General features: G+C 55.0%; 1 protein-coding gene across 1 annotated transcript in view; it reads left to right on the top strand.

Annotated features, from left to right (window-relative positions):
- Window positions 1-335: 335 nt before the first annotated feature.
- Window positions 336-14483, top strand: part of LMO1 (LIM domain only 1) — a 41804-nt gene continuing 27656 nt past the window's right edge. Inside the window, exon 1 of the mRNA XM_055423429.2 lies at window positions 336-534. Coding sequence (XP_055279404.1) covers window positions 513-534 — 22 coding nt within the window. The 5' untranslated portion in view covers window positions 336-512. The remainder of the gene's footprint in view (window positions 535-14483) is intronic.

A 14483-nucleotide genomic window follows, 5' to 3' on the forward strand; every position in this document is an offset into this window, starting at 1 on the left:
CCTCTGGCCCAAGCAATTATGTTTGTGTATTGAATAATTGATTCAAAGGGGGGGAAGGGCCGCTAATCAGATCTGAACATAATGAATTGATTTAATTAACAGGGGAATCTGAGGGGCCCTGGGAAACGCAGGCTTCTTCACTCGGCTGAGCGAGCGCGGCCCGCGCAGAGAGAAGAGCGCGCGGCGGCTCCGGCCAGGCCGGGGAAGCGGCTGCCGGCTCGGCTCGGCCCCGCCATCGAGGCCGGGTGGACTCGCCCCAGCCCCGGCCCCGCCCCAGCCCCGCCCCGTCCCGCCCCGCCCCTGGGTCTGGCCGGCCCGCCCGCTCGCCGGAGCTCCTCGCCGGTGGGGCTCGGCTCCCGGCGCCGGTCGATCCGCCCCAGTCCGCGGCCGCGCTCCCCGGGCGCGGAGCCCGCGCGGGGCCGGCGGGAGCAACGCAGACGGGCGAAGGCGGAGTCCGAGCCGCTCGCCCCTCCGCGTCCTCGGCCCGGGCCGGGCTGGAGCCGCCGGGGACCATGGTGTTGGACCAAGAGGACGGTAGGTGCCCGGGGACCCGCGGGGCGCAGGGCGAGGGCGGCGGCAGCGTCCCCCGCGCCCGGCCCCGGCCGCCTTTGGCCCGCTCCCCGGAAGCCCGGCGGTGGAGGTGCGCGCGGGTGCGTGTCGGAGTGCCGAGCTCAGCCCGAGGCTCCTCAGCCGGATTAGGAAGTCACACGGGCCAGCCAAGCCCGGCAGCCCTGCACGCTCGGGCAGGGAACTTTCTCACTGGCTCTTGCCGCCTCGCCGGCAGAGGAGCGCCTCTCCGATCCGCGCCGTGGGCTTCCCCGCAGTGCCCATTGACCCATCTCTCTGCCCCCCACTGGGTATCTTCATGTTCCCGCGTCTGCACCGCTGCGGAAAGGCTCCCCCAGGAGGATGCCCAGAGAACCCCGGGGTGAGGGTGCCGTCCAACCAGCACCGTCCTGGGGTCCCTCAGGTCTGGATCTTCATAGCTACGGGATGGGTGACATGGCTTCACACCAGGCCGGGCTGGGGAGGACTCTCGCCGATCAGTTCCCCCAGCCCAGAGAGTTGGGAGGTGCTCTGCTGGTTACGGCATGTGGATGGGCTGTATATCCAAGATAGCAGAGGCGGATTCACCTTGAAGGAATGAGTTTTTAAGCTTCAGAGCCCTTCCGCTGTAATTTTGTTTGGTAAATCTCCTATTCTTTTTCTTAAAGACCCTTTACCTACCCACCCCAACCCTAGTTGCATAAGGAAGCTTGACTCTCAGAAACTCTAACCACCCCTGGGTCCAGCTCACACCCTTCCCATTGTAACTGCCAGTCTCTCAGGAGAACTCACAGCTCTGCTGGTCCATGGAGCATCCCCAGTTGCTAGGGCTGTTCTCTGGTGCCTGGGAGATGAAGCCCTGAGGCAGGAGGCTGGGAAATTGGGGGTTGGGAGGCAGCTGTTGGTCTGTAGGGAGGGGTCTGGGTGCCTGGCCTTTCTCTCTGGCCCCGCTAGTCTCTTGTCCCACCCTGCCACCTCCCAATAGGGTGATTAACTGTCCTGGTTTGCCCAGAACCATCCCTGTTTTATCACTGACAGTCCCAGGTCCTGGAAGACCCTCAGTCCAGAGAACTGGGGCAAACTAGGACATCTGGTCAACAGCCTATATCCACAACCTTCTCTGGGCTGTTGGGCAGGGGTGGGATGGCCTTCATTGAAGGGGCGGGGAGACTTTTCTGGGGTGCAGATACTGCATGCTGCTGCTGCTGCTAAGTCGCTTCAGTCGTGTCTGACTCTGTGCGACCCCATAGACCAGGCAGCCGACCAGACTCTGCCGTCCCTAGGATTCTCCAGGCAAGAACACTGGAGTGGGTTGCCATTTCCTTCTCCAATGTGTGAAAGTGAAAAGTGAAAGTGAAGTCGCTTAGTCGTGTCCGACTAGTAGCGACCCTATGGACTGCAGCTCACCAGGCTCCTCTGTCCATGCGATTTTCTAGGCAAGAGTACTGGAGTGGCTTGCCATTGCCTTCTCCACAGATACTTCATAGGCCCTCACAAAACCTAACAAGTTATAACAGCAGCTACCTAGAAGGCCTGTCCTGGGCTTCCAGAAACTGAAAGAGGAAAAGTTTGCCAACTGTGTACTTTGCCACTCTAGTTGGTTGCAAATCCCTATGCATGGGCTGCTTTGTGGGAGTAGGGGGCTGGGCAGGGCGGGGCACCTGAACTTGGCCAGCAGGCATGCAGATGGTACTCAAAGTCTGTAGATTCACTCTGTCCCCTCAACTGTGGCGGCCACCGGGAACGGGCCTTTTTCACTCCAGATACCCCATTTGAGTGTCACCTGTGAGGCCAGCTTGTAACTCCATCTTGGAGCTGGAAGCAGCCCCTCAGGCCAAGGCACATGTGACAAGCCCCACTGAGGAGTTCTGGAATATCTGGTCTGCTGGGCCCCCGGGGCATCAAGTCTTCAGCCCCCGCCCCCACAATCCCAGTGCAGGAATCCTTCATTGGGACTTTACTGCCAGATGCAATGACAAACTGCTAGGACCTGCCCAAAACTTTGTAAAGCAGCCAGGCTCACCCCCTTTCTGCTCACCATAACCTAGGGGGGTGAGCAACTGGTCTCCTTCTGCTGTCCCCAGAGGCATTTCAAGGGCATTTTGGAGCACTCTTGGCAGTATCACAGTGAGAGTACATGCTCATCACCTGTGGAATGTGTCAGGTGCAGACACCCCACCCCACCCCCAGCCCCAGGGGATATGAGAATTCCACCTCGGTGTTGAGGGCGTGCCCCTGGACCTGAAGGCACCTTGGGTGGGAGTGCACGGGCACAGGAGTTTCCTCCCTGCCCCACAATTACCCATAAGCTGAGAGGGAGGCTGCTGGAGGAGCCAGGCTCCTGCCTGGATTTGTCAGCCCAGCAGGCCCCTTCCTGGGTGGGAGCTCAAGTCACCCAAAGCATCCAGAGGTTGCTGGGTAGCTCTGTACACCAGAAGGCCTCTGTGGAGGCCCTTCTCCAGATGAGTGTGGCAGCTCAGTGCTCATCACTGGGGCTGCAGAGGGAGTTGCCTGTGGGCAAAGGCAGCTAGCCCTTCACACACAGCACCAACTCCCTGCTCACACCCCAGCCTCTTCTACAGTCCATTGTTCTGTAACCCAGGCCTGCTGCAGTCCCTGGGTTGGGCTGAAAGGCCCCTGACTCCCGAAAGAGATGCTGCTGACTGTGTGGCTGCTAATTGGGCACCTTGGGAGCTGGGGAGAGCTGCTGTTGGGACAGAGTCCCAAGCACAACACCTGAGAGTGGGAAAGTGGCCCCAGCTAATCAAGTTTGGGTTTGTGGGTCAGGGCCAGACCCTGAGAGTGAGGATAAGCAGTCCCAGAGGCCAGGGGTAAGGCCACAGCCCTTGTAGAGTGAACACCTCCAGGTAGCAAAGAGGTGTCTACAGAAAGAAGCTCCCCTTTGCCAGCCTGCCGGGTCCAGTGCTTGCTGCGCTGTCAGGCCCCCAGCTCAGGCTGGGGTGAGGGGCTGGCACTAAATGTGCCAGCGGCAGCAGTGCCAAAGCCTCCCTCAGACCCTCAGGGTACAGTTGAGCTGCAGTGGCAAGGGAGAGATCAAGCTCGCAGTCCTGAGGGATGGTGAGTCTGAGCAAAATGATATATTTAACATCAAATATACTCAAGGACTATTAGGATTAAGTATTCAAGATGAAGGGGAAAGCGAAACTCTCTGAGCTGCGGATGAAGCATCTCATTAGAAGCAGCCTCTCTTCTGTTTTCTCAAAGCTTGACTTTCCTGCCTAGGGTAGAGGAGGTTGGGCTGCAGCACCATCCCCTCTCCCCTTCTCCCTCCCATCAAGCACCCCACATTGGGGCCCCCTAGGGCTTAAGGGGCATGACCTGGCCTTCAAATCTCCTTTGTACCCACTGCCTCCCCCCCACCTTGTCCGGGATGCCACAGTTTACAAAGCACATTCATATGCATTGTCTCATCTGATCCCCACAGCAAATTTGGAGATAGCAGAGCCATCTTCCGCTTCACAGACAGGGAAACTGAGGCCCCGGGGAGAGAAAATGACTTGCAAAAGTCCCCTATTGGTAAGAGGCAGAGACGAGATGAAGTCGTGGTGGCCCTTTGCCCCTCCAAGGACTCCAGCTTCCTTCTCCTTGCCTGAATCTAATCCTTGGAAGTGACTACAGGGCATGAACCTCTGGCACATGTGTCTGGAGAAGAGCTGTTAAGATTTCCATCCCATCCTGGAACTCTGTACTGTCAAGAGGGAAAAAAAAAGCCCTTGATTTTGAAGAGCGGCCTTCCTGGAGAAGGCAGCCTGGGCACCAGCCCCAGGGTGCTCAGAGAGAAGCAGGGTTCGGAAGGAGAGGAGATGAGCACTGTATCCCTTCCTGCCTCCTGCGTTACTAAGCACGAATCATCAACTCTGTAATAGTAGGAATCTGTTTTCACTGCTGTATCCCCAATGCCTTAGAATAGAGCTTGGTGCATAATATGTGCTCAATAAATAGTTGTGGAATGAAAATAATAATCTTCAAGGCCATGCTGTGCTTGCTAAGATAGAAGCTGAGACAGGATCTCATTCTCTGTGAAATCAAGATGCTCTTCCCAGGGGCTGCTGGGGTAAGGGTGGTGATAGAAGACTCAACAGTGCGAAAATCTGTGCCCTGCAGAGGGTTAACTTTGCCAAACAATCCAGGAAGCAACCAGGAACCCCGAAGAGAGGAGGTAGGAAGGGAGGGTACGTGGTCAGAGAAAGAATGCCCCGTGGGAGGGGGCCAAAATCAAGGCTGAGGGGACTGACAGACAGGAGTGGTCTACCAGACAGTGATTGGGAATGAAGACCCTGGGTCCTGAGCAGAGCCACGCGCCGAGTTGAGGCCTAGAGGCCTCCAGGTGGCGCTGCGGAGCCGGGCAGCAGCGCGTCTCCACTCCCCATTAACTCGGGAGGGAGGGGGGCCTCGGGAAATGTGTGCATTTATTCAGTAGCAGGAGTGCAAACCTCATACATTGAGGGAGAAAGGCAGCGGGAGACGGCCGCCGAGATTCCCCCATCTCTTTGAATATAATTTTAGATTGAGATTCAGATTAAATCCGAGGGGAAAACACTTTATGAGGCTGAAAGCTGTGTCGTTGCCAGAGCCAGGGTTATGAGCTATCAAATGCAATTACATTAAGACAGATTATACTGGGCAAATTGAGCCATTTAGAAGGTGAGAATCAAAGAAACGGCTCTGATCCTCTCTTCCCCCTTCTCTCTCCCTCTCCCTCTCCAAATTGCAGTTCGTAGTTCCTTGCAATTCTGAGGCACAAAAGTAGGTGAGACTGCTTTTGTATCTGCGAAGTGCTTCACTCCTGAATGTAATTCTAGCTGAGTGCAATCTAGGTTAAGAGCCGGACAAGCGGGTAATTAGAGTCCGCTCGCTGCCCGAGGACCGGCCGCCCCGCCGAAGCGCGCCCGGAATCGGCGCCCTTCTCCCGGCCGAGTCGAGCTGCGGCTGGACACGGAGCGCCCGAGATGATGGTGCTGGACAAGGAGGACGGTAGGTGGCGGGCGGGGGTCCCAGCGCCCCGCGCCCCCGCCGCGGCGCGCGGGAACACACACGCCGGGACACGGGCGCGCACACGCCGGGCTGTGCTGGGCTGGCGGCCCCCAGGGGACCTGGGACTGGGGTGGGGAGGCAAGGGAGCTCTGGGCTGCGCACCCCCCGGGGCCGGGCCGGGCCAGGCCGGACCGGACCGCGGGCGGGCGAGCTGTGCTCCCGGCGTGTGATGCTCTGCGGGGCCGCGTGGAGGCTCCGGCTGCCCTCGGATCTCGGCGGGGCGGCGGTTCGCGTAGAGCGTTTCGTCTTTGCGGCTGCTCCTCTCACCGCAGCCATCACCCGCGCGCCGCACGCGTAACCCGAGAGGCGCTGAGCGCCGAGCAAATCAGTGGCTTTGGGAAATCGGACTCCAGAGCTTGCGGCCGGCTGGCGCGCAGAAAGAAGGTGGCCACCGGGGTGCCCGGCAGGCCAGGGGGAAAGCCGGGGACACGGCTGCCCGAAAGCTCGGTGAGATAAAGGGACGCATCCTGTGCTGCCTACTGTCTCCCTGCGGGCTCTTGAGCGCCGAGGCAGGAGTTTGGCCCAGAGAAAGAAAGTGTCCCGCTCCTGGCCAGTAGCACGCGTGCCGGAGCCACCAGGACCTACCCTGATCAAGAGCTTCACTGCGCCTGAGAGGTCAGAACAGCGGGGCCCGTGGTGGCTGGAAGCCACTAGCAGGTGCCTCACACACCCAAAGCCTTCCTGACTGCGACTGTCCCGCAGTAATTGTCCTGGTATGTGCAGGAGAGGTCGGAGAACCCAGCCCCCTTGAGGGTAAAAGCAGTGGGTGTCCTGTGACCCAGGGGCAGCCCTCGGGGTCGGGAGAGTGCCCTTCCCTGGCCCTGGCCCTGGCCCTCCTGCCCTGGAGGTGAGGGTTGCATGGTCGGTTAGTGTTGTTAGGAGACATGAATGTAATCGTTAGCACCCAGGCCCCACCTGCGTTGTACTGCTGGTGAGGACCTGTGAAGAGGGGTTTTCTGTGAGTCAGCGGGAGTCCTCATAGAGTGACATCAGCTGACCTCTCCCAGTGAGTGTGGAGGTCTGTGCCCTCTGCCCTGCAGGTCGGTGGTGTTCCTGACATGGTCGTTTGGTGGAAATCTGAAGTTAAATGACTTAAGGATGTTCGCTTTGCTGCCACTGTGTGCCAATGCCCCTAGCCTCCCTTCCCACCCACTGAGACCTCAGGCAGGAAGGGCCATTTGAAATATCTGGCCCAGGAGTGGCACGTGGGGGAGCTCTGTGGCCGGTCAGCCAATTTCTGGGCATGTGTGTAGAAAGAGATGGAGGAGGACTAAATGCTCTGGCCAAAAGAATCCGTTTGCCAGGGTTTGGCTAGGGTGAGACACCCACTTCCCGTGTGCTGTTCCTTCTTTATGGGCCCCTCCCCTGGAGCCCCACGTAGGCCATTAGAGGGCTGGGCTGGTGCAGGTGTGTGCAGATTGGAAAGGAGAAGAGGTCTGCGGTGAGGCCAGACAAGTAGGCAGGAGTCCTTGCTTTAGCTCCTTTCTCATCGACTCCCCATGTTATCTCGGACCAGTCATGCCCATCTTGAGTCCTGACTTTTCCTCTTGATAAAATGGGGAGCCAGTGCAGCCAGGTCCTTCCTTGATGTTTGGAGGTGCTCCCACCATGGGGAGCATGTGGAAATTGGGGTATGTCTTCAGCCCAGATATTTTGGCAATGACTCCCTAGGCCCAAGCCAGAAATCCAGAAGACCCCTGTACACAGGTGGCCTCAGGCAGGAAGACTGGCCTCCAGCTGACAAGATAGCACCGCCGCCAGCACCTCGGGTCTTGTACTCTGTGCAAGCACCCCAGAATGCCTCAGTTCTGTGTACTAAAGGTTTCTAGATGAGCCATAAATGGAAATGGTTCTCTGGAGGTCATTTCAGCCAGTCTCCTGCCTCCCCAAGAGCTGACTCTGCCCTAAGGTCCCCCAGCCTGTCCAGTCTTAACGATGTGGTGCCCAGTGGTGCTGAGATCACTGAGCTCTGGGACCCCTTACAGCACAAGGAAGAAGACTGGCTTAAGTCCTGAGGAGTCATTTGATTTGTGTCCTGCTCAGCCTGGATCTGTCTTTCAAAAGCAGCCTTTTTGCTCATAAATCCACCCTCCATTCCCTGTTGGAGTCTAGCATCTCCTGGTTCCAGGAAACTTTGAAGGTGGTACCTTCAGCTAGGTGGAGGGAGAAAGGCTCTAGACCCATTCACATCCTCACCCCTCCCCAAACCTGCTGCCTAATTCCTTCCTCACACTTAATGCTCTCCCGGCAGGTGGCCGTCTGGGCTGGGTGGCAGCACTGGTCCCCAGGGCCCCCGAGGAGTGTGTTCCTCCCAGCTGTGGGCTGCACCCTTTGTCTGGCTGCAGCGGGGAACTCAGGCTCCTATTAACCACCCCCAACGCCTTTTCTCCACCTGACAGCATCTTGTGGGAAGAGGCCCGGGCTCCTCTGGTTGAAGTCAGGTCTGCCAGCTGCCGAGGACCAAAGCTCTTGCTCTGCTGGGCTGCAGGGCTTTCATGTTGCACTTCTGAAAGATAATAAAATATCAATCGCTTTGCCGTAGCAACGGGTTTAAGAGACTTTCTGAAGTATCGAATCGTCAGAAAAAAAAATTTTTTTTTTTTTGCTTTTAAGCACAGTGCATTATTAATAAAGTAATCCATTAGGTCGAGCAGTGAAGGGCCACCACAGAGAGGAAAGATCTGTTTTGCAAACGGTTAAACTTCTGTTTCAAGATTAATTGCTTTCATTTGGATGCTTGCTCTTGGCCTAGCCAGCTCCACTTTACTGGAACTCAGGGTCCTGCCTTTCTACGTGCCGTGGGGCCTGCTTGTCAGCAAAGGGAGCCCAGCTCCAACTTTCCTGGAGAAACCGCCCTTCTCCCCCTGGCACCTGTGCTTGGACTGGCACCAGGCAGTGGGCTTTCCGGGGAGGTTTGTGGTCCAAAGGAGCTATACCCCTGAACCCTGAAGAGTCAGATTAACTCTCAGGCTGTTGGAGAAATGGCCCTAGAGCAGGGGCAGGCAGCAGAGGGTCCAGGCAGCCCCAGAAACAGGGAGTGTCTCAGGTTGTGAAGGGATGGGTAGGAGAGCATGCTGAGGCCACTCCCAAGGGGTGGCCCCACATGTGTGCTGCAGAAGAACAGGTCTGGGTGTAAGCTGCCTCTGCATAGGCCCGGCAGGAGGGCCGGGGAGACTGCAGGAAACAGCAGGCAGGCAGTGGAACTAAACGCCAGACTTAATTCCTAGGGCATTTTTAATAAGTTAAAAACACCTAAGGAGGTTGGAGCTGGGCTGAGGCGGACCAGACAGCGCATCTTCAATTGTTAATGAACTATGAGCACGGCCTCCATAGCGGACTTGGTTGATCCACGGGGGCAGGCTTTCAGCTACACTTGGCTACTGACAGGCAGGACCTCCTAGAATATCCCGTCATGCTCTGGACCACAGAGGGTCCTAGGGGCCTCTCCCAGCAGAGTGTGGCCAGGACCTCCCTGGTCCTGGAGGAAAGGCAGGGAGGGAGTGGGCCCTGATGCTCTTCCATATAGCAGACCCCAACCCATCGGCAGGAGGGTGGAGCCCACTGGACACTGCTCTCTGTTGAGGGCTGGTAAAGGCCTTGTGAGGCTGGCACGGTGGGGACCAGGCCTGGCACCCGCCATGTGCCTGGAAGAGAAGGGTCTCCATCTGCACCCACCAGTCTGGCCTGGGCTGCAGCCATTTCCTCATGCAGGGGAATGAAGCATCACAAAATCTGAACATGTACAGCTATGTCCCCTTCCTGCCCAAACTCAGCGAGGCAGGGAGCCTGTAAGGATGGCTTTCCCCAACCCCCTCTCAGAGCCCAGGGTAAAAAGCAGGTGCTTCTGTCTGTTCCCTGCTCTTCCATTCATCTGCCCATGCGGAGAACTCGGGATGGGGGGGTCGGGTGGGGGGACAGCGAAACAACATAAATTGGTCTGTCGTCCGGAATCCATGTCTCGCTAATGTACCCAGATTAACTCAACTGTAAATTGTCTCCTTGGATGGCAGTGTCTTGCTAAAAGTTTCCCATATGATTCATGATTTGGATTGCTTTTAACGGCTATTGGCTAAGCAAGCCGGTGACTGTACAAGGTGATGCAATTGGCATTAGTGAGGGAGGCACGGGAGCGTGTAATGCAGTCAATACTGCATTAACTACTGATGCCCAATTACAGGGAGTGGGAGAGAGCCTTTCAGGAGCATTAGGACTGGGGGAAGCTGAGATCACTGGCCGACGCTCGCCTAAAAGCTTCACCCTTTGCGTGCCGGGGCTCGGCCCTGGCCTGGCCACTCACTTGGCCTCTGTGGCCGTAAGAACTGCCTCTCTATCTCTATCATGTCCCACAACGATGCTTTTAGCACATGGAAATGTACATTTTCCTAGAGCCGGGGCCTGCTTCTCATCCCTCCTGATAATTGATTTCCCACCCAGCTCCAAGTCCCAGAGTCAGATGGGATGCCTGCCCCACCTGCTTCCATTTAAGGAACCACTCAGAAAGTCCCATCTGAGAGTAGGACCGAGAGGAGGTCTATTTTGGTCTCTCCCCCTTGGAACAGATGGATGACTGCCAGCGAGCATTGGCGGCCGACCCTCTATGATCGGAAGAGACGTGAGGTTTAGCCTCAGCACAGCTGGACTGCTGGCACAGGCAAGGCTGCTGAAGCTGGAGAGTGGTCCTGGCTGGGCCTTCTCTGAACAGAAGACAGAGCTGGTTGGCTGATGAAAGTGACCCAAGCCAGCATGGGGTCCTTAGCCAATGTGGGCCCCCTCCAGAGCTACATCCCACAAAGGGCAGAGCTATCCCCGTGTAGCCAGGAGGCTTAAACTATTGTTCAGGTCCAATTCCAGGGGCCAGAGGACCTCCCAGGAACCCCTGATCAGGCACATTATGAAGTTTGGAAGCAGCTAGGGATGAAGGTAGAAAAAAGGACCTGATACCCCAGTGTGGCAGGTACTATGGGACTGGCTGCCACATCTACTATTGTGCTGAGCTACATAGGTCCAATATGTCCACTGTAGTTCTGTGTTCTGTGCCAACCCAGCGTTGAGGTGGTTTTGCCTCTATACCTTCTCATCTCTATGGTGAGAACAACCACATCTAACTGGCAGGATTGTTATCAGGATTAACTCAGATAACGTCCACATACACATGTAATAAACCAGGAAGCTTCATGCACTGTGAAATAACAGTGCTGTCTGCAAAACCACAGGCTGATCTGAAATAGTCCTGTGCCTAGATCAGTGCTTTGTTTGCTGCCCGGCACTGGGCCCTCATCTTCCCTTTTCTCTAGTTTATCCATCATGGCCATCCCTCACCACTGTCCAGGAGGCAGGGCGGACTCACTATTCACCACTGTTCAGGTCCTTACAGTCAGGTAGCACCATGGGAAGAAGCCTCCAAAATCACTCTTTGTAAATCCTTCCATTTATAGTGGCACAGTTGAGACTCAAAGTTGCCCAGAATTATGTAGGGAGTTAGAGCCCAGAGTTTTAGCATCTTTCTGTGTTCCATCCTGGCTTCCATGCCTCTGCCTGTGCCCAAAGTGTGACAAGGCTGGATGGTAGAAATCTCTGACAAGGAGGAATATGAGCTTAACCAAGACCTTGTGTCTGGGCATCCTACTCACGGCCCCACTGACGGCCCAGGTCATGTGTTCTCAGATGTAGGCAGGTCCTCCTGGTAGGTGCTGCTGGGCTCTAACCTCACCTGGGCCTTCATGGGCTGGAGAAGCCCCAGAGGTACATGTGGCCTGTAGCCCATGCTGCCTGCCTGCCCTGCCTGGAGCTGAAGGACACCGAGGCACACAGGACATCCTTCCAGCCTCAGCTGAACTTTTCGTGGTGCTGCTGGCCTGAGTTTTCCTGGTAGGTCTGTACTCTAATAGAGCTACACCAGTGGAGTCAACTTGTGCTGACTTGCAAAAGCTGATTTTGCACATCCCTTCCCAACTCTGAGTTCAGTGACATCACATTGGTAACTTGATACAAGCCATGGTGGAAATATTAACACCACAGAAATTGGCAAACACCGGAAATCAAGGTGTTTTTTTTTCCTGGAGAATCAGTTGTGAGATATTTATCAGCACACCACTGGATTGCATTCATCTGGGACTCTGGACCTAACTCTTTCATCACCATTCTCCCATCCCATCTTCCACCTTTCTTTTGGTACCAGAGGACCCAGCCTTTGCCACCCTGACATTCTACCAGATACCTGCTGCCACACTAGGCTGGGCAGGACTGATATGTCCACTCTGGTTTTATCTCCCATGCTGACCTGGCATTTCCCTCTGTACCCTTGCTCATGCTGTCCCCCTTGCCTGGTGCATTCTCTCTACCCTTCGGTTGGCCTTGAGGGAGCCTACAGGCAGCCTAGGCTAATTACGGACCATTCCAGGTCCTGTTCAGAGTCACATCCACCCAACTAGCTACAAGCTTATCTCTCATTGGTTGGAGGATGTTTATTTTGTGTTCTGGCTAAGGCGGGAGCCTATAGTGGCTGACATAATGGGGGAGGGGGGAGGGGGGCTGGCCCAGGTGCAGGGACAGATGCCTCAGAGTGCAGGCGTACCAGGTCGGATTGGATCCCCAACTCCACCTCCTACCCCTTCCTAAGTGGACTTTCTTGAGTGGCCTACTGTCTTCAGGTTCAGCCTGCTAGCATAAGTCAGGAGACCCAGCTGACTGCTGTGTGACTTCAGACAACTTCCTGGGCCTCAGTTTTCCCATGTCTACAGTGGGGGCAACACTTAACTGGCACCTAATGTCCACGTACACACTTGATAATCCTGGAAGCCTGGTGTCCACGTGAAGTGAGAGTGCTCGCTACACAGATGCAGGATGATCTCCTTGGCTTTGGCCTCTTGGTCTTTACACAGCAGCTCTTGTTTCACTGAGCCCTTAATTAAAAGGGCATTGTACTGTGCATGTGTGTCAGTTAGTTATTGCTGCATAACCAACCACCCCAAAACTCAGAGGCTCAAAACAACAAGCATCTATTTAGCTTTTGAATCTGTGGGTCAGTGATGAAGGTTGGGCTTGGCTAAGAGGTTTTCTGGGCCTTGGGTAGACTTACTCTTGCCTGGGGGATGGCTGATCAGCTGGATGCTGGGGATAACAAGGCTATGTCCCTCATCATCCAGCAGACTTTCTGGATTGTTCCCAGGCTGGAGGCAGGTCCAGAATGAATGTGCACAAGGCTTCTTGAGGCCTAGGCTTGGCTCTGGGATATTGTCATTTTGTATTTCTGTTGGCCAGAATAAATCACAAGGCCAGCCCCAGTTCAAGAGATGGGGGAACAGTTCTATCCTTGAAGGAAGGAGGTGAAAAGTCACATTGCAAAGGGTGTGAATATGGGGAGGGGTAGAGACTTAGAGCCATGTACAGGTTGCACAACTCACAAGACCAGAGCTGAGCTGTGAACCCAGGCCATCTGCTCTCCTTCCCTGTGCTCTGCCGGCTCCCAGCTCCCCGTTGCAGCTGGCAGACTTGAGGATAGGAGACAAGGACACTTGTGACCCTCAGTAGGATCAGGAATGGTCTGTAATGGGGCTGCCAGGGGAGCTCATGGGAGAGGGGTGGAGCCAGCAAGAGGATGACTTGGGGTTGGGGGTGTGGGAGGCTTCTTGTTGGGGGCCGACATCAGAGCCTGGCCGGTTCCTCCATGGGGAAGCCTGGAGGGGTCTACAGTGAGGTCAGGCCCCACTGTCTTCTCTGGCTTTTCCTCTGTCCTGCAAAGCCACCCATCAGTTGAAAGGGGTGTGAAGTTCTATGGTTCCCAGAGTGGACTGAAACCTGGACATCCATGCAGATGCAGCCAGGCGGGAATCAATTCATTGGTTAGCCCCTCGCCTCAAAACAGGGCAGTAAGTGGGCTGGTGAGAGGCCCGTGTACATTCATAAACCAGCTGATTGAAAAGCAATATTTCAGATAAATACAAGCCAGCGATCTATCAGTGGCTGTAATAAAACCCAGGCTTCAGGCTGTGATTTTATTTTGAAATAATAAGAATTGCTTGATTCTTTTTACTTGAGTTACCATGGTAATTCTAGCGTGGAGCAGTGTTATATTGATTTAGAAAGTGGACAGTAATATTTCTTTTGTGTTATTCTGTTTCTAGGCCTTGATTTCTAATTTCCACTTGGAGATTACTTTTATAAATTTCTTAAGTCCTTCCACTTTTTTTCCTCTCACAGTATAATTTTCCTCTCATACGCCGCTATGTTCTGAGCTTATTGGTTTGCTCTTATTTTAAATTAAACTTGCTGGTTTCAAATATTGAAATGACATCTTTGTCTGTGTCTGTACTTTGGTTTAGCAAAATATTACAGTCTGACGCTTTCTGCTTAATAATTTAAGGGAGGCATTCTGTTGGCCCTCACTGGGTGCTGATAACTTATGACTCAACCAACGCAGACCTTAAACTCCTGACATTTTAATATTGTGTGGCGGGAGCGGCTGTCCCTCTGCTTGGAATCTCAGTGGAGAAAAATCCATGTGGTACCCCAGAAGGGAGTTTTAATAATTCACCTTTGCTGGTTGGCACAATGACTTGATAGAGAAGGGGAGGGAGGCTGGTTCTTCTCGGATAAGTGGGAGCAGTCCTGGTCTGGCCCCAATGGGCACCCACTCCATCCAGACTTTCCTGTCCCCTGAATCTTAAAAACTCCAATTCCTGATCCCTTGGTGATAGACTGTCCAGCCTGGATTGTGGGGGGCTGCCTATGGGGGCTGCCTATGGATTGTGGGGGGCTGTATCAGGAATGCTTGAACTCTCCGTTTCTTAGTTTCCCAAGTGAAACTAGCTTGGGCTAAGTCAGACAGACTGAGTTCAAATCCCACTTTGGTCACTAGGTAATTCTAGATAGTAAACTGAATA

Source organism: Moschus berezovskii, chromosome 14, assembly GCF_049115385.1.
Source record: "Moschus berezovskii isolate FMDL1 chromosome 14, NW_MosBer_1.0, whole genome shotgun sequence".
In the NCBI taxonomy this organism is placed as follows: domain Eukaryota; kingdom Metazoa; phylum Chordata; class Mammalia; order Artiodactyla; family Moschidae; genus Moschus; species Moschus berezovskii.